Source organism: Triturus cristatus, chromosome 10, assembly GCF_964204655.1.
Source record: "Triturus cristatus chromosome 10, aTriCri1.1, whole genome shotgun sequence".
In the NCBI taxonomy this organism is placed as follows: Eukaryota; Metazoa; Chordata; class Amphibia; order Caudata; family Salamandridae; genus Triturus; species Triturus cristatus.
The window spans coordinates 652,105,385-652,132,527 of NC_140593.1; the positions used below are offsets into that span (position 1 = coordinate 652,105,385).

The following is a 27,143-nucleotide window of genomic DNA, read 5'->3' on the forward strand; positions in this document are numbered from 1 at the left end:
CACCTATTTTGAAAATTTCGCGAGGATTCGTCGACCGGCGCCAAAGTTATTCCAAATAGAATGTTGCGGATTTCCTATGGAAACGTGGTCCTAACTATACCTATCTACTGGCGACCGCCAGTAGATAATATATATGTGTGTGTGTATATATATATATGTATATGTGTGTGTATATATATGTATGTGTATATAGATGTGTGTGTATGTATGTGTGTATGTATATGTGTGTGTGTGTATATATATATATGTATATATATATATATATATGTTGCTGTTCTCTGAAAAATGCTTTTTAGGTCGACCTTACTAGACCACCGAAGCTGGCTGATTGCAAAAAGACCTTTTGTAAGCTAACTAAGTACTTCCAGGGAGGTACAGCCTCCCCAATAGTTACCTTAGCTTTATTGTCACTGCCCGTTTCATGCTTCTTTATCTATGGCTTTCCTTGTCCATCTGGTGTTTGTCTCTCACCTGGAGCATATACTACAATCTCTGATTATTGCTCACTTTCAGGCAACTACATTTTTTTTTTTTTTTTTTTAGCTTAAGCATTCCACCATACGTTTTGCAGCTCTCTCCCATATGTGTGGTTCTCCGTCCCCTGCCAAATACCCTGCTGCACTCTGTTGCTGACTCCTTCATGTGCTTCTCCGCCAAACTCCCTGCCTACCCTGTGCTCTGTTGCTCTCCTCATGTGCTGCTTTTCCTCTTCTCATTGCCTCCTTTCCTTCCCTTGCCCGCTCCTCGATTTCTCCTTATGAGCATGATCTCCCTCTTGTTTATGAATTTTTTTTTTTAAGGAGATGAACAGGCTGCAAATTTCTGCTGGCTCCTCCACTATAGCATGTTTATTTTAAATGTTACCATTCGTCTTGTATAGTCATTGTGTGGGCTCACATGCGAAATTACACATGCTCATGCACAGATCACCTGTGCACATGCCTACCAATTGACGTGGGTGGTACATTACTCCTTGTGTGTGTTTTATTTTTTAAACTGCACCTTGCTGATGCTGTACATCAGGTCTTTGCCAATGCTTGTTTAGTCTGGCTTTTATGTTTTTGAGTTGCAAATGCTTTTTAGAATTGTTTTATAGTAACATCATAGTTTGATTATATATCTCTTGAGTTTACTGTGATTTTTATGAAATGTCAGTTTTAGTTTTTTCTGTATTTTAAATGTACTTTTGTGGAGACTTTTGTTACCGAATAAAGATTTGATTGATTGATTTGTTAATGCTTTCCTTGATCAAATGTTTCACATAGTATTAAAAAATGAAACGTTAATGCACGTCAACAAAGTGGAAGAAAAAATCAAGAATTTGAGGGCTATGGTGAGGGACAGTGAGCTGCCAGCATGTCCATCTTGCAACAGCTTACTTGGCAGAATATCAGATGGAGAACACTGCAAGCCTCTGTTGTTATTGGCCTGTTTTATTAGGACTGGTAGATGGCTTGTGTTAGCTCAATGGTTCCGTGATGGGTGCTTACAATTTTATACACCTACATCAACAAACAGAAAGGCAGCAGACAAGAACTAGCAGTTACACATTTAATCTCAGTACATCATTATTAACTGGATTATTATGACCTGGTCTCGAATTACCATCTCTCATGGCAAAACTATTAAATCACCCTTTAAACCAGTACAGCCTAGATATTTGGTGGAGAACATGAGCGTATCAACATAGACTGCTGTTATTCGTGCCTCATTAACTGTTTCTTTTCGCATTAAAATTGCCATATCCAATCATGAAACCTGTGTTGCTTATAAAACTGGTTTAAGCCAGGACCTCTTTGTAGACTGGTACAGGGAGCTTAAAAATTTTAATTGCTCCAAATCATTTTGTTTTTTTTTGTCTGCAGAACTTACATCTGTCCGTGCTATAACTACTGGCTCCTATTTATATGTAACTAATAGAAATGGTTGGGTCCCCATCCTAAATTGAAATTAGTCTTTTAAAATATACAAAGGGCTTATTACATCACAGTTCCATTCTCTTACTTCAATTAGTTTGATCTCTAGGTGCAAGCAAGTGCATTATCTGTCCAGTTTATCCCTCACCCTCCTGTTCTGAAGTAAGGCCATTATTTTTCTTTGATCTTCATCTTCGCTTCTCATTGTGTAGATGTCAATTTCTGGACCTTTCCAGAAGTTCATTAGCACCAAACAAATTTAGAAATTTTTAAGACTTTTAAACCAGGCAAGGGAGTCAGCACATTGAAGCCCCAGCGCATTCCTAAGGGTTTTTTAGGAGTACGTTTCTCATTTGATCATAGTTTCTCCCAAAGTAATAAATACTTGAATGACAACTCCTGGTCAGTACCCTTGATATCCAACTCTTAATAGCAGTACTTGGACACTATAGCTGTACAGCCCCATTTCTACTGAAATTCAGCATCGCATACCCTCTGCGTGATTAAGCATAGGCAATTTGCGTTATTGCGCTGATCACCCAAGTTATCTTGTTAAATCTGACTCTCATATACTGTACTACTTATACACAATACATGGGTGAGCTATGATACCTTACATCTTAGTTGTTTTCCAAGCATTAAAAACATTGCATTAGGTTTCACAGGTTTGACTAGCAACTTGTCCTGCTACACACTATTTGTGAAACTCATCAGGAATAGTCTGCAGATATACCCTAGGGGGGTAAAAGAGAAAGAATGCATCATTTGCCATAAAGCAAATATTAAATTGCCAGTTTATATACTCCAGCTGCATTGGTTAGCTGGAGTACATACATTCCAAAATAAGCGATTCATAAATCCACTTCCCCTTAAGTGTCCCTAGCACTTCATTGTTGTACTGTGTTTTTATGTATACCACAATCCACTGGGATACCAGAAGACGTTAGAGCTAGGATACAGCCTACTACAATCGGCCCGTGCCTATTGTCTTAGCTAGGAGAGTCACTTTCCCTGGAGTCCGGGTGGTTTATCGACATTGCATTTGGTTGTGTTTTTTTTATATTGTTTAGTGGCTGGTCGTGCTTGGTCATGTTTGTCAGGTTGGAGTAGACTCATTCTTTAGTGACCGTTACATTGGGTTGACGTAGACTAGATTCTGTATATATTTCTGAGCTGCATTATGTGCATGACCTTATTGGTGTGTGCCAAAAGACATTATAATTTGTTTCTTTCAGCCGGTGAGTATGGTTGTCTATTACGTGGTTTCAGGTGGTTCTCTTTCAAGGCATCTTTAACCAATATTATTTGTCTTTGGTGCCTGTTTGTGTATACTTAAACGTTTAAGTTAACCTCCGGCCTCATTCCAGTCCATTATAATTCTTTTTGACCACCATACCACCTCAGACTGGAGTCGCCCAAATCCGCCTTGATCCTGCTCAAGTCTGAGCAACCGAGCCAAAACTGCAAGAATAGGCCTCTTTTGATAGGAAACTTTAGCAACCCCAGACAAGTTTTTGCCAAGATGTGGATCCCTTGCATGCTGTGCCGCAGGCCCCAAGTTATGCCTTAATGACTAGGCACAAAACAGTTTGGGATTGCTTGTGTTATCTGTAGGGGGCCACACTTGGCATGTAAGTATAGACTGATTTCATGAGGAGTGGGTGCAGACTAATTTGCATAAAGTGGGCCTACGTCAAGGGTGGAGCGGTGGTCAAAAACAGGGAGTTGGAATGCTGTTCACAGTGATTGCCAGTTGTTTTAGTCATTTGCAAGCATTCTTATCTGCCTACCTTATGCCGCCCATGATGTGCTCCTTACTTTCCAAATTCGGAATTTCACCAGAGTACTTTCAGAAATCCAACCTCATTCAAACTGCAAGGTCTTGTTCGTACAGGCCTAAAATACAAAACGATCTGGTACCGCAGCCCAAAACAGGGCATTATCTCCGAGTCAGCTGCTTGACTTGGTTCTCTGAATGAATTACGTGGAAAGAGATAACACACCTGCTGTTACAACATTATATCCTTGCACAAAACTTGCAGAGAATAAGATGTGCATGAAGTTTTGAGCAATGCAATATCAGGACTCTGAGAATTCTCTTTATATGAGGATGGTTCTTCTAATGCGTATGTGTGATCTACAGCACTGACTAGTAGTCAGACCAGACAAAACGTTTTCTGGTCCCTCCATCTCATGATACACTACTTCCTTATCCTGCTTACACTGAAACCCTTATCTCCTGCCACTATGTGTGCAGTTGAAAGGCCTGTCTCTTTCCTCTCCCCATACAGAGAATGACAAAACTGAAATGTGACAAATTCTTCTGAGGTAGTATGTTAAGTATGCCTGCAACACTTGAAATACAAGGTTACTCCCTGACAGTAATCATCTCAATGCTGCTGTCTACTGCATCTATGTCATGAAGGGGCTGAATGCAAACGTATCCCTCTGCCCCTGCTCAAGCCTTTCTTTCTATCCATCCAGTTCTTTGAGTGCCATCTGGATATTTTGAAACCCAGGTGTTAGTCCTTATAATACCCAAACCTATTAACATGAGGAGACCAACCATAACTTATTTTATTACCATCATATAATTTGCATTCTTTCTCACTGCATTTCTACAAACTATACTCCAAGTGTGGCGAAATCAGGCCTCCAGTTAATAATGTATGCTTGCTGAACTAGTTGCACATATGCTTATCTGGCCATCCCATGTTTCCTCGATGTGCAGCACACACTTCCTTCTCTGACCGCACTGAATGTACAGGAAAATACTTGCCATTCAGCAAAATCTCAGCAATTTTTATGACATCTGTTACTCTGTCCCCCTGCGTCTAGCCTATAACAAAAGTCTTAAACCAACTTCTTTCCAAGCTTACTCTGCTGTAGAAGTTTGCCTTTTGTCACTCCCATTTCTTTACCTTCTTCCACCCCTGTATGTAAATGTCCATGGGCAGCATGGCGACTGCACTGTGATGTTAGAGTGTTGTTGCTGTGATTACCATCTTGGATAGTGTAAATTGCTGGCAGGGTTATTATGGCTCTCTTCTGGATGCCTTGATTTAACTCCCCACCTGCCCTCGGCTAGATGCCAGTCCCTGAGGATGCAATCTTTTACATATTGTGGTGGCTCTGTGGTTCTGTCTCTTCTCTGTAGACATTTCCTTTAATTTATTGATGAGCAGGCATGCTCTTGTGATCCTTTTTTCATTTTTGTATGGCCCACGTACATATTTTCATACCAGTGAAAATTGTTTTTTTTCTCTGCCTCTGCAGTACTTGTTCAATAGTTCAAGGAAGGGATTGTGATAATTTGCTACCTTTGCAGTTCCTCCTGATGATGTAAGTTGGCATCATTTGAGATGCAGTATTTTTTTTCGAACCTCCTTGGTCAAGTTTTGTGTTCTTGGCTAAAGTATAGGTACCTAGACCAGTAATATCTATTGCCTACCAGCAAATGGTGGATACTGATCATACAACCCCTTCATCTTCTACACCACCTACAGATTTTTTTTACTTCCCTGCCTCTTTTGTTGAAGAGGCAGTGGGGCAGCTATATTATTTATCAACTGTAGTTAAAAAAACATTTGTGAACTGATCATGCGGTCTGTTTTGTCTGACCGGTTTCTTGATGACTTGGCCACTTAGTTAAAGCATAATATTATAAAACTTTATATCACAAAATCTAGTGCCAAATTCTATCCTTTTTCCGGATCCTAGTGAACCATAACTTTATATTGTATTGAATTTTCACTTTAGCGCAGTAGAACCTGCTCATGTCTACAGATTATCCTAAATCGTAAAAATCTGCTAAATCTTCTCATTCGATGATGCCAAAACCAACTCCTGCTTTTAAAGTAATTTTCTTCTGGACTGCTTTCAAGGTATGCGCCTACCATTGTAGTGCTTTCTTCGCTTGGGTTAGAGGCATCTGTTAAGAATCTAGCTTTGCAGTTTGGTTCAGACACCCTCCTGAGCCATCTAACTTGTATATAATATATTGTGCACCCAAACTGTGTCATTCATTCTGAGGGCAGTCTTCCTTTGATGTATGTAATAATTTATGTGGCCCTAGCACAGACAAAATATGTCTCTGTCCTATTTTCAGTCTTGAATAAAGAATGAAATGTATTATACAACTGGGGCAAGAAACTCTACAGACCATCCTGCCTGGTGCCGAGGCTGATTAGTTGGAGATTCTCTTATTCCTGTTTCTAACCTACAAACTGAAAAGTACTTCACATGCTTGCAGTTTCTTCCTCCTAAAAACATTCTGGTATTAAGATGGAAAGGTGACTTCTTTACAGCAGCTGCAGATTTGGAAGCTCTTTTGGACATGACAGCAAGAGCTCACTGTTTAGTATGAAGGAACTTGCCTAGGTTTGGCTCTTATCTTTAATCAGATATTTGAACATTCATGGTAGAGTAATCGCTTCACTATTTGAGGGAAATATGCTCTCTTAACATAAACAGGCAAAAACGTAGAAAAATTAAAATTGGCTGTCGTGGCATCTAAATCTAGGTTATTTTCTGCCCTCACAAACGTGTAATGCCTTAAAAGCTAATCTTAACTAGTCGAGAAGTAGGCAACGCAGGGCGACTGAGTTAGTGAAATTATATTTATAGTGAATTTTTCTTCACCTATTCCGTGATACTCTTTCTTCGAAACACCCAGCCAGCCATCTCCTCGCTCAACATAAAATGCCACAGACCCGTATGTTGGAAAAACCACAGGAAGTAGATGCTGCAGGTAATGGGTGAATGTTACACGCATGGATTTATTCTCCAATATAGAAGTTTCCAAATTCCCTTTAAAGCAGTGGGATTATTTTTTCAAGCTAAATTTGTTGTTGTCTTCTAGAACAGGCAATTCACAGCCAGTTGTGATGGAGCTATGCCAAGGGCAAACCACACTGGAATTAGTATGAAGGGATGTGTGTTTTTTTTTTTTTTTACTTCACCTTGTTAACTAAGTAGTAAAGTCCCATTGTACGAAATGAATAATGTACAAGTACACATTCTTTTCATAAAGCACGTGCCCTTTAGAATCTCATCTCCTCTCATTTTCATTTATTCTGTCCTATTCCACATTTCTGTTCATGCTTTTCTTTTCTAAGTGTTGATTTATTTGTGTTAATGAATATAAACCTGAACAACAAAACTTTATCTTCTATTGGCGCATTGGGTGTAGTCACCATGGACCCTTCTAATTTTGATTAGCCCAGCAGACGTCTTCACAAATTGTCCTTGTTTGCTTATTTAGGGCTCTAGGTGCACCTTTTAAGCTCTCAGTGAGGGGTAGAGGTTGATATATACAGTATTGTTACATTGTTTTTAATAAGCCTGTTTTTTTTGTTTTGTAGGGGGAAACTTGGTAAATACCCACCATGGCCTGGAAAGGTGAGTGTATATTTGTAATGAAAAATAATTCTTTGCCTCACTTTAATTCGAAATTTGTTATCCCATTTTCAATGTAAGATCAAGTGTTCTTTCCTAATAATTAGGTTGGTGAAGCACAAACCTCATTTTTGGTCTTTAATGTCTATTTGTGCTTTTTTTCACATAACTGGAACTATGCATTAACCTCAGCCTGCATTGAAAATTGTGTGAAGGGGACACTATGGCAGTGAGAAGGGCATGAACCAAGTTCTCTAGCTATCCCCATAGCCCAAAAGTTTTTTTGTAGTAAAAACTGAAGTGAAGTATAGATGTTTGAGGCAGTGGTGTGTAGCAGTTTGTAGAGAAAGCTTGGGTGTAACACTCTATTAAGATCCCAGGAGAATGAGACTTCCTGAGGGCTGCAGCTATAGAGAGCAGCAAGAGTTCAGTGGCAGGCCCCACATCACCAGAAAAGCAATGCAGCAGAGTCAACGCTTATTGAACAACCTGTAGCCATCTTTCACCTGGCAGCGGCTGACAGAAGTGAATCAAACCTGGTAAACGGGCACAGCAATGCAGCAAGGTATTTGTATAGATTCTTCCATGCAAAGCACAGGAGGATGACAGGAATGGAATGGTGTCCTCTCCGTGTAGAGGTTTTTGGGACTGGTCACAAGTGAAGGGTTTATGTTAGACAGCACTGCGATTGGTGCAAACACTTTTAAAAGATAGATACATTCCTTCTTTAGGAGTGTGGCTTACATGCGAAATAAAATGTACTCTGGCTTAAAGTGGAGTTATTGGATCATTTCCAAGGGCCTGTACCTGTTAAATAATGAAGCCACTGTAATAACCCCCTCCATCCTGAATGACAACCTATTGTTATAGCTGAATACAAGGAAACAGGGGTACAACAAAGGTCTACCTAGGCCTTCTCCCTTCCTGCTTTCAATAGTAGTGGATTATAGCTTTTGTAATCTGTAAATCAATACATTTTATTCTCTGCCAGACTCGATCAGTAAAGCAGAATCACTTGCATATTTAACAAGCATCGGCATAGCCAATAGGTATCGAATTTGGTACCTTATAAGTGTTTAGCCATGCAACAGTTGCATAACTAAACACTTATAAGGTCCCAAAAGCGAGACCTATTGACTATGCCAAGCGGCCGTGCGGCCGCAAAAGTGAAAGCGATCGCGATCACGATCAAACGCATGCGCTGGTTCAGGCGAGACCTAAAAACTAATCTTAACTTTTTCTTGTTCTTTGAACTTACTTGCACAGAAACCTCTACAAGTCAGTTCTTTCCTAAACTTTTTTTAGTCCTCTTTTCTGCGCTCCAGTCTATTCTAGCTCCTGAGTAGAGATGCTTGCTACATAGGGTTATATATAAGTGAGCAGTTATAACCTCTGCTAGATTAATTGGAGTACACTGGTTTGTTTTGATCTTCATGGTGCCTTCCATAAGGTTATTTTTTTAATGATACCTGCATTTGTTCAAGAAGCTTTGACAAAATTCCATGGGAGCCAGAAAAATCCCATATGCCATCTGATAAGGTAGAAGGCCAGGATTTTCCTTCATATTTTAGAGGCAGATTGCATCATTGATTTATGTCTCTCGAACGTCTCATCGTAGCATCCAATGTTCTATGTAGGTTCTGCTTGGCCTGTATGAAACCTTGAAAGAAGATAGCATTTTTAATATCAGGACTTACAGGACCCTTAGAACATGTGGCCTACAGAATGAAATCACTGTGAAATTAAGTTTCGAAGCTGTTAGCGTTCTACTTTGGCTAGTGTGGTGCACCTTGAACACTGTTACCACTGAAAATAAGAGCCCTTTGAGCAGCAGAACGTGGAGAATCTATTATTCACCAAATGGTTTAAAAGACTGTGCTACTGCTCTTTTTGGTGCCCTCAGAAAGCATGAGTATCATTCTGTATTCCCCGGCCTTGCAGTCAGCAACTTGATCACTTCTTTCAGGGTCTTCATGTCAGTTGTGTTGAGCAATCATTTTCCGTGCTGAAACCAAGCTGACAGATCTTCTTTAGGTCCGATTGTTTAAGATTACCATTACGTTTATCAAGGGAAACCTGGGAAGCACAAAGGCACCCATCTCGTCCACCAGATACACTTTGATTAATGGGAGGTGGTAGGAGATGTATGTGTATACACACCCCCTTTAAACATTCCTAGGGACGGATGAGATGCTGCGGATTGTGTGTTGTACTGTTAAAAATGTGGGGTACACAGGCCCAGCATTAAGTGATGTTGTAGTAACCAGTTTTTGATTTAAGTTATTGCAAACTTCTGTTTTGCAAATATATAACCACTGATCTCTTATACTTTGTAGATTGTCACACCTCCCAAAGATTTGAAGAAACCGCAAGGGAAAAAATGCTTTTTTGTGAAGTTTTTTGGAACAGAAGATCAGTAAGTATTTACCTGATATTTCTAGTAACTTCTGTTTTCACACTTTGTGTTGTATTGTTACTCTGTGTGATAAACCTTCATTGCAATCCATAAAGAAATGCAAATTTCAAAGAGGGTAGTTTTTTTAATACTGGCCTGTGCAACAGAGCAAACCTCAGAAAATTCTCTGTAGGTAAGCTAATAATAATGAGCTTTAACACTCACAGCTAGTTTGTGTAAAAAGATTAAAGTCAAGTTAAACATATAATGGACTTCGAGATAGCAAAATTAAAAATTATAGAAATATTCTAGGGGAACAATTGTTGCATTCAAAATTATTGGATAAGGAAAAGTGGTGAAAAACACCAACAGCAGAAAGGCTAAAACTATTTTAAATTGTCCTACATTTCAAATTGGTGGTACCAATTTGAAGACATTAAAATCCAAGAAAACCCAATCAAGTGTCCCTCCAAAAAAGTAAAACAAAAAATAACACTTCAAAAATCAATGGTAAAACGATGTAAAAAAAAAGATATTCAAGTAGAACTGTAAAAAAAGTAATTGGAAATCAATAGAAAAAACCCAGTAAAGGTGCAGCATAACCAAAAAGTAAATATGAAGTTCCATAAAGGTGAGCAAGATGCACCTGTAGGGCTATCTACCTGCAGATTTCTAGACTTTTAAATGTGTCAGGTGCCTGACTGGATTTGTTGTGCATGACAGCACCAGCCCAACGAGGAGAACAGACTAATGATGAAGTGTTTGTGCTCCTAAGGAGATGCGCCTAGATCTGTTGCGTCTAGACTGTCGCTGTGGGCTTTGGAACCCTTTTCCTTTATGGAGCTTCACACTTTTGTAGTTAAATATAAGTTTGAATAAGTCTTGTTTGGGAGGATGTGTGCTTGACTGAATATCTCCCTGCCCCTGGTTGTATTTGTTATTGTTTCATATACCTGTCAGGAGTTTTTCAGAGATTTTCTCTCAAATTTGCAGTGCAGTGCTGAAATGTCCCACTTCCCTTCTTTCGCAGTCAGTTGGTCCAGATGTGGTCCGGCAAAGTGACCACAGTGTGGTATGGTATACCAACAAACAAGTAGGGTTGCAGCTTCTCTGTTGGAAAGTCCTGCGACTCTGGTCTCTTCATCACCAGCACATGGTTTGGCTAGTAGTGAGCTACCTGGCAGGCTCTCTGAACACTGGAGCTGACCGCCTCATTGTGCATCTTGCTTACCATGAGTGGTGTCTCCACCTGGAGGTTGTAGGAAGCTGGCTCTTTATATAGTGGATCAAAAAGAGGTAAACTGTGTAAAGAGTCCAGGCCAACCCCAATTGGTTTACAGAGGTACAAATGATAACCCAAATGCTCTCATTTGAGGTAGTGCGGGTGAGCAGTTAGGCATATCAGAGGGTAGTGCAAATCCTTTATAGCACACGTAAAGACAGTAAGTGAAACACACATTCAGTAAAGAAATCCGACACCAATTTATAAAAATAACTCTTATTGTTATATGAATTTAGATACCAAGATCACCAGGATCATACTTTTCGAGAGATGAATTGTTATGCATTTCAAAAGTTGAAACTGCAATTTCTGGATCTGGTCAGAAATGCAGACCCACAGGGGGGGGCTTGACCCTTAAGATCCCTGGTCCCGTTGGGACATCATTGGTCCACTTCTCCTAGGGCTCGGGTGCAGTGGTGTCTTTTGGTGTCTGATTTGGTACTAGTCACTCGCGGGTGAGGGGGACTGCAGAAAGAGGCTGCAAGCGCGACTGGAAGTCTAGTCTGGGCAAACCCAAGGGTGAGCTTAGCTCCTGTGGGTCTGGGGACCCCGTTTGGCACTGTCGCCTACCTTGGATTCGGGCTGTGGAGTGCGGGTGCATAGGTACTTTTGAGGTGTTGGGTGGCAGCGGTTGAGGACTCTAGCTTTGTCTTCTCCAGAAGATGACAGCTGGGGCACTCTTGTTGTGGGTCTCACTGTCCCTTAAGTCCTTCGATGTGCAGGTCTGGCTTCCTTGGCTTTTGTGCCTGGTCTGGACACAACAAGCCTTGGCTGCTGCAAGGGGTCCATATTGGTGTTGTGTGGCCCCGGTCGGTCCTGTAGGAATACAGCCACTGCTTCCGGGGCGACTGCTGCGTTGGTAGTCGCCGTAGGTCAGTGTACTGAGCATTGCGTCTTTGGTGCCTGCGGTTGCAGGGGGGTAGCTCTTTGACAATTGGCGAAGTACTGGCAGACCTTTGGGTTTCTTGTAGTCTGCACAGCGACAGGACAAGTCAGGTTCTCCACAAGGGTCGTGTGCAGAAGGCAGGCCGGCAGGGTTGGCGCCAGGTCAGTAGTTGCTCCTCTGTTTTCGGGTTAGCCCTTCTTCTTTGTCCACCTCTTCTTTTTGTCCATCAAAGTCTGAAGTCCTGGTATCAAGGGGTCCCCTAAATACTCCATTTAGGAGTGTTAAAGGGAGTTAGTAGTAGTCGTCAATGGGCTACTTACCCCTGGAGTCACTGCACCAAATTAGATGACACTTCCTTTGGGGAGTGGGCATCGCCCTGTCCCAGACTTCCTAATTCCATCACACACAAGATGGTGGAATTCCTATCTTCGTGTTCACTTCAGGCTGCCCAACCTAGAGGTGTGTCCAGCCTGGCAGCGCAAAATGCCCCCTGCATAGCTAATTTTCCCGCCTGTCCATGGTGCACAGTGGGTCTAGGGCAGCGGGTTGCAGTTATCTGTCTGGGGAAACGGGTCGCATATTAAAGGCGGCCAGAGGCATTTGAAACCTCCTGCTTTGGATAGGCTGATTTTTGCAGCTTGAATCTTTTCTGGATTCACATGTTGTGCATTATTCCGCCATCTAGTGGTTGGGTCTGGAATTGTTGTAGTCTTTATTTATTTTTTCCTTTTGTTGGTGGACGTCGACATACCACCATTTGGTGTCCTCTTGTGACGTCGACGGGCTTCCTCTGGAAGCTCCCACCTTTGTTCGCCAACCTCAGATTCTTTTCTTCCACTGTTGGATCTGGATTGATATGGAAGGAGCTCCTGATATTTGGAGAGAAGAATCGACGAAAAAATAAGGACAAACTTCGGCAGGACAGCCGTACAAGATTTCGATTTTCCGAACTGCAATCCAAACAGCAGGACAGCCGTACAAGATTTCGATTTTCCGGACTGCAATCCAAACAGCCGGAGGTCGCCGAAAGGTGAAAACATCAAATCTTCGATAAATGGAGAATGCGCATGCAGGGGGCTCCCTGTGCGTGGTAATGGACAAGACCGTTCAAGTTCTGCAAGAATTGTCATCACAAGTAGTCTGCAACCTTTGCCTACCGCTAGATCACCCAACTGACAATTGCAACGCGTGCTCCGCCTTCACCCCAAAGACGTTGAGGGTGTAAGACATACATAGAAGAGCCAACTATAACATGCAAGGCCAAGGCCCACCACTATCGCTTCAAGACCTGAGCCTCTCCAGGGAAGAGGAGAACAGCATCGCCGAAGGGCCAGAAGTCAACGAGAACAGACGTCTTAGAGATCGAGATGAAGACTTAGAATGAGGTAAGGGAACTGCCGAACTCAAAGACTAGAAGAGTCATGAAAAATTGACTCTAGATCAACAAAAAGAGGCTTGGAGTCAAAGCACTGGACGATCGCAGTTCCGTCCAAAGATAAACACTCCGGATCCTTGGACAAGGACTCCGTGACTGCATAGACCCTCAAAAGATCGAAGACGTCGGAAGACGGTCACGAAAAAGACGCTTTGGCGTCGACAAAGGAGAGGTCAAAACAAGCTTCGACGGCTAGATTGGTGTCAGCAAGCATGAAAAGAAAGGTCGAAGGTCTCAATGCCGCAACTCACTCGGCCAAGATGGAAAAAAAAGAGCCTGGAAGCTGAAATGGCAAGTATTTTACAGCGCAAGAAAAGAATTCTGCGAAAGCTTGAAGCAATTCAAGATATTGCCGAAAAGGTCACCGGAAGGGGAGAAGGTCGTTAAGGAATTGCAGCCTCCAACGACACCCAAACCGCTTGACGAAGAAGAAGAATTCTTCGAAGAACAGGGCGAAGACGAGGAACACAAATATGTGGGTTTGGCGAACTCAGACTCAAGACCTGCAATGGCAAGATCTCAACACTGAATCACCAGAAGAGGCTGTGGATACATATCCTTCGAGGTGCTCCGCACCAGATGACATTGGGATGTACAATCAGGTCAATAAAAAGGCAGCTGAAACTTATGGAGTGCAGCTAGAGGAAGAATAACCCCAATCATGTTTTCTGTTAGAGACATTTATGCCAACACAATCAAGGAACCAATTTCTTCCAATGCTGCCAAGTGTATTGGATAATGGAAAAGAGGCCTTTAAAGAGCCTGCAACATGCAGGGCAGTCCCACCAAGAGGAGAGAAGTACAAACATTCCTCAAAGGACCCTATGTGCATCAAAGGGTGGGTACCAGCTGACTCTATTATTACTTCCACAGCTAGGAAAAGCTAATGTACCAACCACAGTTGGTCCACCACCAGACCTAGAAAGCAAGAGGATGGACCTGGTGGGGAGAAAGGTAGAGAGAAGTGCAGCAAACCAGTGGTGCATAGTTAATTCTAATGCATTACTGAGCAGACATGCTTATCTACATTGGGAGGAAGTAGGAGACCTACTAAAGAAGCTACTAGAACAGTTCCAAAGAAGGGCTAGCCACTTAATGGAAGAAGGTCAAAACATTGCTAACACATGTCTGGCATCAAGCAGACAAATGATGATCGACATCACTGAAAGAAGACACACATGGCTGCGAATCTCCGGTTTCAAGCCAGAAGTTTGAAGCAACATTATAAACTCACCGTTCGATGGTGAACAACTGTTTGGAAGCTTAGTTGACGACAAACTAAACCAATTAAAAAAGGACAAAGAAACGGCAAAGCCGATGGGTGCCCTTCAATTCAGAGGCATGCGTAGAGGCACCCCCTCAAGAAGACCAACTGGTAGAGGTAACCACCAACCTACTACCTCGCATCAAACATATCCGCAAACTTACCAAGGAGCAAGCCAAGGTCAGCAGCTAGGGCAACAGCAGAACTGGCAGTATCCGCAAGGAAGGCAATCCTTTAGAGGGCGCCGCCGTGGCAGAGGCCAGCCACAAAGAGGCGGACCACAAACCACAACTAAGTGATTGCATTCCAGAGCTTGCACTGTCCGAGAACACCACTGAGTGTGCCCACAAGGACTCAGCCTATACGAGAACAACATCCTGTAAGTTCACAGTTCCTCCAGCATACTACACCAGTAGAAGGCAGACTCCAATATTTCCTTCAAAAATGGAAGGACATCACTTCAGATAAATGGATATTAAACATAATACAGTACGGTTACTGCATAGTTTAAGTTTATTTTTTCATAGTTAACTAAAACCATTGCAATATTAACACTTAAAAGAATACCAATTTTAAATAGACATTCAATATGATTGCGGTTACTGCAGAGAGCTAAGCAAGCAACCTCCAAACAAAAGACCAAAAAAAAGATACTTTCAAAAAGGGAGTTATCTAAACTACCCCAATAGGTGCAGGAACTTCAAAAAAACAGAGCGTGTACCACACAAGGAAAAGAACAGCAGCATGTACTCCACGTACTTCCTAATTCCAAAAGTACACGGAACATTGCGCCCAATATTAGACCTAAGGTTTCTAAACAAATTAATAAAAACACAGATTCAAAAAGACTACTCTGCAAGAGGTGATACCTCACTCACAAAAATGAGATTACATGGCAACCATAGACTTAAAGGATGCATACGTACACATCCCTATGAACAGAAGACACAAACATCTATTAAGATTTGTTGTTCACAAGACACACTATTTATTCAAAGTGCTGGCGTTCGGCCTAAAATCGGCACCAAGAGTGTTCACCAAGTGCCTAGCAGCAGTAGCCGCTCATCTGAGAAGACCAGGAATTCATGTTTACCCGTACCTAGACGACTGGTTAGTAAGAGCAGGCTCCTACAGTCTCTGCAAACAGCATATACAACAGGTGACACAGACACCAGCTCAGCTCGGATTTTCAATACATTGCGAAAAATCTTCACCAGAGCCGGAACAAATGAAGGTGTTCTTGGGCGCAAAAATAAATACAGTGTTAGGAAAGGCTTTCCCGAGCAAAAAGATGAGTAGCCTTACTGAAGGAGACTCATCTATACCAGAAAGGGCAACCTCTGACAGTGTGAACAGTGGGGAAACTACCAGGAATGATGATTTCATGCAATCATTTGATTCCCAACATTCACATGAGACCATTTCAGGAATGGCTCCAAGAACAATGGTCACAAGCAACAGGGAGTTGGGAGGATCTAGTGGTTGTCCATAACAATTGATGCTTCACAGATAGGATGGGTAGCACACATGAACAACCTCAAAGTAAGGGTATTGTGGACATCGCAGGATGCAGTGAAACACATCAATATCTTGGAGTTGAAGACTGTGTTATTTGCCTCAAAAGCCTTTCAGAATGAGCTCTATGGAAAGAAGGTGTTGATACAAACGGACATACAACCACCATGTTTTACATAAGCAAGGAGGAACTCAGTCTGTACCACTCTCCACTCTAGCTAAAGAACTTTGAAGATGGGCAAGTCCAAAGAACATAGACATAATGGCAATACACCTACCAGGAAAGGACAGAGTAGAAGCAGACAGACTAAGTAGACAAACGTCCTCATCCCACGAGTGGGAACTGAAGCATTCGGAACTACAAAAGATTTTCAGGAAATCGGGGACTCCACAAATAAACCTATTTGCAGCACCCCACAGTGTTTATATCAAAGCTTTGCATCCAGGCAGCCTTGCAATCAGTCCCTAAGGAATGCATTCTGGATAGACTGGTCAGGCATATTTGCTTACACTTTTCCCCCAATACCACTACTCCACAGGGTGATCAACAAATACAAAATCAGCCAAATGACAATGAATCTAATTGCACCACAGTGGGCCTGACAGACTTGGTTCTCCGAGATAATGGTGATATCTCAGGGAACAATGCACAAATTACCAAAAAAGCAAGACTTACTAACAGTGCAAAACGGAAGGGTACTTCACCCAGAACCCGAGAGCTTAAGCCTAGCACCATGGCTCCTGAGGACTTACAATTTGCACATCTCAAACTGCTAGAAAGCACAATGGCTCTTCTCAGAGAAGCTAGAAAGCCAACAACAAGAATTTACACAGCACAATGGAAAAGATGTGCACAATGGTGCCTTAAAGAACATTTTAAAAAAAATATCAGAAAGGAGAGAACAGTTCTGAAGTACTTGACACATTTACTACAGAGTAAACTAAGCTACACATCATTAAAAGTACGCTTTGCAGCAATTGTAGCATATACAAGAGGTGAAACAGGGAAACGTTTCTTCACTTCTCATGTGGTCAAAAGGTTCCTAGAAGGAGGGAAAAGAATCACACCTCCAAAAATGCTGCCAGCACCCACATGGAACCTAAATATAGTTCTTGCACAGATGATGAAAGAACCATTCGAACCACTACACAAAGCAACGCCACAAATGCTCACACTAAAGACGGCCTTTTTAGTGGCAATAACATCTTACGTAGAGTTAGTGAATTACAGGCGCTAACACTACAGGAACCCAAATCCCAAGATACAAGAAAAAAACCATGGGTGGTACATCCTTCTCTGTTCAAGCAGCCAAACTATGGAACTCTTTACCCCCCCCCCCCCAACATAAGATCCACCGACAACCACCATATCTTCAGAAAACTACTCCAGAATTGGCTCTTCCCCACATAAGCACCATACTCAAATAGAAATTTACAGCATATTCCTCTGTATATAAGCATTTATTTTCACTATAGATATGTACCTATCTATGTGTATTGCTTTGTATAAACATATAGAATAATTATGTTGTGTTATAAATAAATAAAAATCATCTTTGGTCTACATGTACTTACTTCCATTGTGCATCTTTGTACCTTCCATGTACTTGGATCTGTGTGTCTGTTACCTTTCGCCTGAAGAAGTATATCCAATGCACTACCCTATTTCTCATCCTGTACCTCTATCAGTATCTTTAACCTATATATACTTACCATCTTTATGCATCTATATACTTTCAATGTACTTATGGATCTATATATTTATCACTCTCTTCTAATTTAGCATTTCAAATGCACTACCCTATTTCTCAGCCTATACTTATCTCAATATATCCTCTGGCCCAACCTTCTGACTCATCTCAAACTTCTACTACTCTTTCCAATGCACTACCGTATCTCTCACCCTATACATCTATCAATATATCCTCTACATCCACTCTCTCATTTATCCTAAACCCCATACTATTACTATGATCCCCAAAATAACCCTTTCTAGACTCTCTCTGTGAGAAAGTGCCATATTTCTTGCATGGTATGCCCTCACTTTTTGCTGAATTGCTGAATGTACTTTGACTGAGTGTGCCCTGGACTCCTGCCAATCAGGTGCCCAGGGCCTATGTTCCTTCCCTAAAACAAACCAAACCCAAATTGGCAAACCCTGGCCACATGTCAGCCCCTGGTAAATGGTACCCAGGGCCTTGTGACCAGGGAAGGCCTCTAAGGGCTGCAGCACTCCTTGTGCCACCCTTAAAGGCCCTGTACCCTTACACACACACACACACACACTGCCTTTGCAGGCTGAGTGTTTGGGTGCAAGACAAAAACAAAGTCGACATGGCACACATCCCTGTGTGCTATGCCCATCACCTACACTGCCATGGCATACATCAGTCACCCCTCTAGCTGGGTGCCTTATGCCAATGGTGTGGGCACAGGAACAGGAGCCCAGTGCCTCTACAGTGCCCAGGTCCATTCCTGAGCACTGTAAGTGCAGTGCTGCCATTTAAGAGTACATGGTGCTGAGAGCTTGTCAAACACGAGCTCCACAGCACCGTAATGGCAACACTAAAGACTGAGATGTTTGGTATCAAACTTCTCAGCACATTAAACCCACACTGATGCCAGTGTGGGATTTAATGTACCCAGCACCCAAGAGGGCATCTTAGAGGTGCCCTCTTAAAATCTAACCTACAATCCACGTCTGCTCTGAGGCTGCCTAGGCTGCCACCCAGCAGACATGTTGCTGGACCCCTGGGTAGGAGAGCCCCTGCTCTCCTGGGCCTGCAACAATGCACATCCTGGGCGAGGTGCTAAATCTCCTCCCCCAGGATGGGCAGAGGGGAGCTTCGAAGGCATGCCGCCTCTGTGAGCTTCCCCAGGCCCCTGCAACCTCCCACTCTGGCGAGAAGCTTTGGTCGGAAACCCCAAATAAGGACAGTGGGTGTGCCAGCCTGCCAACCCCACCCCTCCGGTGGGGGAGGCGAGGTGAAGCACATCTCCGGGCTCTCGCCATCTTGAAGATGGGGAGCCCTACCCTATCAGGACTAGGCTACTGCCCCCCTCCCACAGGAGAGAGGCAGGATAGGGGGTGTACCCACCCCAAAGGGTTCCTGCCCTTCACCTACCTGTAACACCCCTAAATCTAGTATTTAGGGGCACCCTGAACCTTCCTTCCCCCAGATTCCAGATTCAAAACTACAAAGAGCAAGAAGAAAAGACCTGCCCTGCAGCTGCTGAAAAGAGGAAGACACCAACTGCTTTGGCTCCCGGCCTGTCGACCCTCGAACCTGCTCCTCCTCCAACCCAGCATCTCTTGTGGCCAGCAACCTCACCAACCCCGGAGGACCTGGCTACCTTTTGGCTCTAAGCCCCTGGGACTCCCATGAGTAAAGGCTCTACTCAAAACCTACCTCTAATCCCTGGCAGCAGCCCGGAACCGCAAACCCAGCACACTCTGCACCAGCCAAGCCTGGCCAGTGCCGGAGTGAACAAAGACCCTGAGGACGACCCCACGGCGACTGTGACCCCGAGTCCGGCACCCAAGGACCTCCCTCGACACTCCTGAAGAAGCCTGCAGCCTCAGAACAAGGTGCCCCCCCCCCCCAACCACGATCAACAGAGGGTAAGGTTTCCCGACACCAAAAGGCACCCCTGCACGCGGCACCCCACGGCCCCCTGTGCCCAATCCTGGGGTACCTACCTATCCTCCAACTACCCAACTTACCTCTCGAAGTGGTGGTGGCACCTGAAGAGTCCTCGTCCCCGAGCTTGCAGTCTTTTTCTAAACCAGAGATTTCCCCTTGAAATCAATTGAGCGCCCGAAGGCTCAAAAGCACTCTGCACCCAGCCGCCCGAGTGGCCCTGTCAGTGAAAACTCTACACCTACTTACTTCCCCACTTGCCCTGAGTAAGTGACCAGGAGCCCAGCTTCCACAGCCGTGTGGCTTGCCAGTCAGCAGCCACCAACCAAGGCCCCCCTATCCCTCATAGGATAACATTGGTCCTAACTCTCTCTGCACCCGGCCGCCCTAGAGCCGCTGAGGGTGAACCAACTGTACCTACCTGACCCTGGGGGACCCCTGAGTCTATGCCCAGAACCTCAACTCTGCCAGTCGAGTACTTACCCTTAAACCGCAAACTCTATTTTCCTCATAGGGTAACATTGACTGGCCTTTTCCTGAAATTTCTTCTAAGTGTGGACTTTTCAAATCTTAAAATATTCACCAAAAATCAGCCGAGTAACGAAATCGAAATCTTGGTGCCCAGCACTGACTCTGAAAAATACTTACAACTGAACTTACCCCTAACTCAATTTTCTTCCATAGGAAACCATTGACTGTTTTTCTGTGAAATTTCTTTTAAGTGTCGATTTCTGCAATCTTTAAATATTCTTCAAAAATTGTATAATATCTGAAAACGTAATAACTTACTTGTTTTGGATAAAGGTCCCAGTACTGAGTCTAGGCACCCAGTACTGGATTACAAAAGTAACGAGAACATACTGTACCTGCAACTTGAATTTTCTTCCATAGGGAATCATTGACCGTTTTCTTTGAAATATTTTCTAAGTGTCAACTTTTGAAATAGCTAAATATTGTTTAAAAATCATTACAGTAATTAAGTCGACTTTCATCACTTGATTCTGAGTACTGACCCAGGACTGACTCTAGGATCCAGTCCTGGAATTCCAAAAGTAATCTAAAAGGTAATCTGTTGCAAATAACTTGAATTTGCCATTGAGCTCAATGCATTATTGTGTTTAAAATAGTGTTGCCTATTGCAACCACTTGTAACTGTTTACAAAAGTCAATTGCATATTGCAAAAGTATTTATATAAAGCATCTCATTCTGAGAAAGTATATTTTAATGCCAATTGTTGGTTCTAAAATTAAACAAGCATATATGTTTTATATATAAACCATTGGCCTAGAGTTCAGTTATTGAGTGTGTGAGACCATTTGCTGATTGAGTGTGTACAACAAATGCTTTACACTGTCCTCTGATACTGCATTACCACTCGACCAAGCTACCACTTTAGAGAGTAAGGTTATATCTAACTTTAGCCTCTGCCAAACCCTTGGGGACTGTGGACTCTGTACACCCTGTACCTATTAGGGAACAGTATATACAGAGCCACTTTCTCACAGTATGTTGCTTGAAGTAGGGGGTGTTAAGTTCCCTCCAAAACCCTGCGCTATCTTGCTTCATACTGGCTTCCCTTAGAGATTCCCAGGCCCTCACCCTGATCTTTTTTAATTTAGGTGCTTGGTTCTCTTAAGAAAATGCACGTAGACCTATGTGTTCCCTATCTCTTGGGATGATACGTAGGGACAGTTACACATTTACCCGTGCTTCTGTGCAAGCGGAGTCAAACCACCCCCGGAAATGAGAATCTGCATTACGAGGACTGCATGTCAGATCTTGCTTTATATGCGTCAAGATATCCAAAAAGGCTGGCCTAACCTGTGATGGGACCAAATTCGGGTCTAAACAAACATGGACCACTGCCTGCTTGTGATTAGGAACTCCAGGAAGAAACTTCACTTTGTTTACCATGTCCCATTGTGGCGAAGCCATTTCTCTTCGCTAGGACAGGTTTAAGTGCCAACCTGGATTGAGACTCACTTGCCCTCTCCAACAGCAGCCTACAAGACCGTTTCGCCTGATCACTGAAACACCGAAAAGTAACCTCAATCATCTATTAAAGCACTGAAACCAGAACGTAGTCAATTGTAGAGGAACAATCTGCATCCCTTAAAAGTGTGGCTGAACTTGCCTGGTTGATCAGTCCCCTCATTCACTGTGACGAGATACAATTTCAGAAAGAGATTATTAATCGCCTTGCCATACTTGTTATGCTCAAAGTGTATCGCATTGTCCCCCTCGTCGGTTAGACCGCAAACTGGTTTATTAACCTCTGGACTGTGATGGACATTGTAATCACCCCACCAAAGCAGCTTCAGAGCTTTATGGTCATTATTTCCAATACTACGTATGGCTGCCTTAAGTTCAACAACAACCTGTGAGGCATAACCATCAAAACGATTATTATAATAGTTAACAATTAACAAAAAGTAGGGGGACTACTACAATAAAAATCCCAGTTTCCTGCGGAGTTGATTCAGAACCTCTTTGCTCAGTGGAGCACCCTTAAGGTGGATATGTTTGCCAACATGTATTGCCCGAAGTAATGTGTCTTCCAGTATCTATTGTGGAGGGCATTGGGGTTGTGTTTCGGTTCAAGTGAAATTTCATCTTCACTACATGGTTCCTTTCATATCCTTGATTCCTTAAGTTCTGAGGAAGAATGTCTAACACATTTTGCTTTAGTGCCTGGGAAAAAACTAGCAACAACACAGAGCTGCCTTTATCCAGGAATCGAGTGCTTAAAATGTCAAGTAAAGCAGACCTGTGCCTCTCTGGCTTCCTGCAGTTGCCTTTTGACCAGTGCTGGGTAGATTGTTCATGACTAAGCCTGCATGTGATGTGTTGCAAAAGGACGTTTGAAGCTTAAGTGGTAACTGTTTGGTTGCTGTACCATCTCTCCTGGCACATTCAAAGTAATGCAAGCCTGCCTGAATCCACACTATCACCTTAAAAGAGACTGAAAAGCTTACCAGACTGCATGTAGAGCTGCGCTGTCCCAGCCAGGAAGAGCAGATCAGAGCCAAGCTGACTAAAGAATTTCTCTATAGCCTGCGGTCTCCAAGACATCTTAAGTGTCTCACAACAGAGCTGTCCCAGGAGAAGCATGTTTGAAGAAGCGTATCATCCGGGTCATGGCACTGCAGTGCCACTCTTGCCTATGAATAACGGAAACGAGCCTGCCTCTGCCTCAATAGCACTGATGTGTGGTTCTGTTTTTTGTTGTTGTTGGGAATGGTGTCCTCTTTTTCAAGCCATTTGAATCGCCTTACAGTGCATACACTCCCAGTGAAATTGTGTTAAAACTGTAACCAAGGCAGTTCCCAGAACCTACCTGTTAAGAGGCCTCTGGTAGATTCCCTTTGTTCTGTGGGTGATGGTAACGTGTAGAGTCTTAGATTTTGGGCCTTAAAGTTTAATTACCCTAGGATTCCATAGTGCAATCTCATTACCATTAACTTCAAAAATGTATCTTTGGGGCTCTTATCATTGACTAATTTGGGCTTGGGTCCTCTGTTTATGTGGTGTGTTTTTCGCCTTTCCAGAATATAAGATGTTTTCTACATCAATTCCCAAACTGTGGACTCAGCAGCTGAGTTGTCCAGTTTAGTACCCAGGGTTGGGACCATATAAGTTTGGTCCATTGTCTAGTATTCATCTGTATGCCTTTCACAAGACTGAGTCCCTTTTGGGAGAAAGCCCTTGAGCGTAAGAAGAAACTGATCTGTTCCAAGGATCTTCATCATACAGAGAGAGCCCCATAGAATGACTTTTTGCATAAGACTGCTGTGGTAAAAAAAAAAAAAAGTAGCATGCGGAAACTATAACTTGAGGTAATATCAAACTAAAGCCCTCACTGACATGAAAGTTATTTTGTTTTTTACAGTGTCCTACTGTATCTAACTTTTACTTCCACCTTAAATAAGCCTTGATGGCTCTTATTTGCTAACTTAAGAGATTTAGCTGCTCAGAGGAAAGTAACTTTCTACTTACAGAGCAATTGCTGCGACACCCTTAGACATCAGGATCACACATGGAGATATTGCCCAATAGCTACTGGCTGACTCAAGACACTGAACATCTACTCTGCTATTGCATTGTATTGTATCGTAGTTGTATTTATATAGCGCTTACTAACCCGTATGAAGCGTCAAAGTGCTTTTTCAGTGAATAGCACGCTACTCCTGGACCCATAAAGGATTTGTGTTGAATTAGAATAGTGAAAGATAGTTATTTGGAAGGATAGAGGAAGAATATATGTTTTGCATCACAACAGGGAGATGATTTGAAGAAGTATTGGTGCTGTTGTCTCTAGAAGGAAGAGTTTAACTTCCGTGCAAAAAGGCAAGCTACGTTTTCCCCCAAGACTTTGATGAGGAACTAATATTGAGAAGATATGAATATTGACACACTGATAAGAGAATTTGTAAGGTCAACGTATCAAGGGACCAAGACTACTCAGAAGCCGCGGCTCAGTGAAACAATAATAGTGACAAGCATGATTCCGGATTAGCGGAACCATTTCCCGGGCTCTTACTGTTCCAGAGATGATATAATTATTCAATTACAGTTAGCTCGCATTCCTAAATGTCCGTTCTCAATGAGAATAGATGAAGCCTTGGTACAAGTAAGATTTGACTGCTCGACTTAGCAGTCTCAAGGAAAAAGAGTTCTTAAACGGAGTAAATTTGGTGTCCAATTTAAGCTCTGTAGTAATGGCAATAGTCCACGGTAAAAAGTGTACACAGCCGAGTAAACTCCCGACTTGCACCAACACCAGGAGAAAAGCCCTCCACTAAAAGACTCGGTGACCGGGTGTGAACTCTGCAGGCATATTTAAAGTAGCCCTTTTTGGATCAGATCTAATATAGCTTACTGGGCAAAGTAATAATCCTCTCTTCCAGTGGTCACACGTTGGAAAGAATCTTTGAGTCACATAGTTGGAAATAATAGCTCACTTCAGTATTGAAAATTTTATAGATTCACATGCTTGAATCCTTCCCCGCCGTCGAGATGGGAGTCCCCGGTATATGAAAATAGCAATGCAAAATTAACAAAGTAGAAAAAGGCCTATGCCAATTTAGTTTTGTAACATATCATGGTTATTTTGTAAAAGAGACCAAACATTGGTTTCAACCAATCAAAACCCCATACCGTCTAGAACACACCTGAGAGAAACCCCAGACCTTCAGATTTTCTACTGCACTTTGTGCCAAGGAGTCTCCACTGAGATCTGCTCAGTTTTCTTCATTTAAACTACTTCGGGGTTTTATATATAAACCTTTTTTTTCTTTTTTTAGCGGCCATTTACTACCAACTTCTTAAGTTTATAGTTCCTTTCTCCAGACTTTATTATATCAGACAAGGGGAGTTCTCTTCAAAGCCTGGGACATCAGCTCCAAGAATAAGATTCATACTGACGACCCTCACAGCGACAGCTATTGCCTATATCCCAACCACAAGACTAAAGGTTGCAAGGTATGTCGTACCTTTCCCTCCAAGACATTACTAGATCATGTGGGATGTCCACTTATTCGATGTCTAAAGCTGAAAACCTGAAAGGAGCTACTCTCCACTGCTGGTAGTGAAAAGGCGTTGTCGTCTTCATTTAGCAGATCTCACTAGAGGGAGAGATCACCTCACACTCCTTTATCCAGCAGACGCCCTAAAAAAGCAAAGACCCCTCATCAGTCAGAATAGAAAAGGAGAAAAAAGGGGATTACTCAGGGGACAGTAAAACAAAGAAGGCAGGTTCTGAGCCACCTAAATCACCTCCTCAGGGCAATCATGCCTTTAAAAAGCCTTCCTCTGTGCCCCCATGGATAAACTGTTAACAAAAGCTTCACCGTTAACGAAGACTTCATCGTCTGCGATACCCCCAGCGAAAAAATCTTTGTCGTCTACGCAGGGTGATGTCCACCAGTCTTCAGAGCCCAGGCTCCTTTATCGACTATTTCCTTTCCACTCTCAACACCATCACCGACTGCACCTTCGTCGTCGTCGAGGGCTTTACAATCATTGCCGACCTCTATCATGCCGACGTCATCATAGTCGTCGGTGTCTTCGCTGGCGCCTGTATTGACAACAGCACTGACTGCGGCTCCGGCGACGACAGTCGACGAGGTAAAAGTAACCTAAAAAGGTGAACAAGTTGAAATTGGACACCTTACACCAGAGGTCACTTCACCTAGTAAAGTGACACCTTTAATCCCTTAACACATGCTGGAAGAGCAGGATTCCGATGATGATGGACCTTTGGGCTAAGCACATAGCCCATCACAGTTGCATGTCATGTGTTAGGAGGATGAGGAGTATGAGGAGCAACATTATTATAATCCTCAGGAGCAGTATCACCAGCAGTATCCAGAGGGAATGATCTCTGTCATCTTCATTGCTCATGTACTTACAGTTCGTTACCAGGCTACAAGAAAAGGTTTCCATCAACGTGTGCTCCTGCTGAACACTCTGCATTACCTCCTCAACAATCCTGTCCCTTCCACTCCACAGCAAGGTCCAACTCTATTACCAACAATTACTCCACAGTCATTACCACCTGGTGCTCAGCAGGATCCGGTAACCACCGATGATGGCCATGAGGAGGGAGACCTTAAAGACCTGCACCAATAATGGGATGACTAATACCCACACCCTCTTCTTCCTCACCAGTTCTCATTGATTCACCTCCGGGAAGGCATCAGTCGGTTCCATAATTTGCTGGAAATGGCTGTTAAGCTTTTTGACTTGCCAATGCCTACATCTCAAATGCAATGCTTTCTTTATTACTTTAACAAGCCTTTTTGAAAGTCTGTACGGGCCAATCCGATATTTAGCTATTAATGGGAGAAAGGCCTCAGTCATGAGGACACCAGCCACGGTAACACCAGTTCTTCCCAGGTTGGAGAAGAAATATAAAGCTCCGGAGCATGCTCCTAACTGTCTTGTGGGCCATCTGAAGCCCGACGCTGTGATCTCTCAGGTTGGGCAGAGAAAATCGAATAACTCGTCCGCTCCGATTACAGCACCTTCAGATAAAGAAGGCAGGCGCCTTGATAATGCTGGCAAACAATTCTCTCCAGTGTGAGGTCTTCTAGTAAGAGCAGTCAATGCTCTTGCAGTCTTGGGACTTAATGATCATCAGATGTGGTGCGACCTAGCTCTGTACTTGGATCAGCTCTCGGAGGACAGTATAACGGAAGCCAAAAAGCTACTGCTGGAAGGGGAAAGGGCATCCTTGGAGGTTATCGACTGTTCCATGGATATTGCTACCGCAGATTTTTAATCCTTGTGAGTCGCAGCCGTCTTATGCTGCCAGGGCTAGCTCAGGGCTACATCTTTCTGACCTGAGTTGCAAAACCAGATCCTTGATCTACCTTTTCATGGAGAGGCCCAGTTACAGAAGCATATTGAT

The 27,143-nt window shown here is 43.0% G+C and overlaps 1 protein-coding gene across 1 annotated transcript in view; it reads left to right on the forward strand.

Moving 5' to 3' along the window:
* The window catches only part of GLYR1 (glyoxylate reductase 1 homolog), a 456,170-nt gene that overhangs the window by 87,426 nt on the left and 341,601 nt on the right, over positions 1-27,143 (forward strand). The window contains exons 2-3 of the mRNA XM_085632218.1: positions 7,280-7,316; positions 9,650-9,729. Of these exons, the coding sequence (XP_085488344.1) occupies positions 7,280-7,316; positions 9,650-9,729 (117 nt within the window). The remainder of the gene's footprint in view (positions 1-7,279; positions 7,317-9,649; positions 9,730-27,143) is intronic.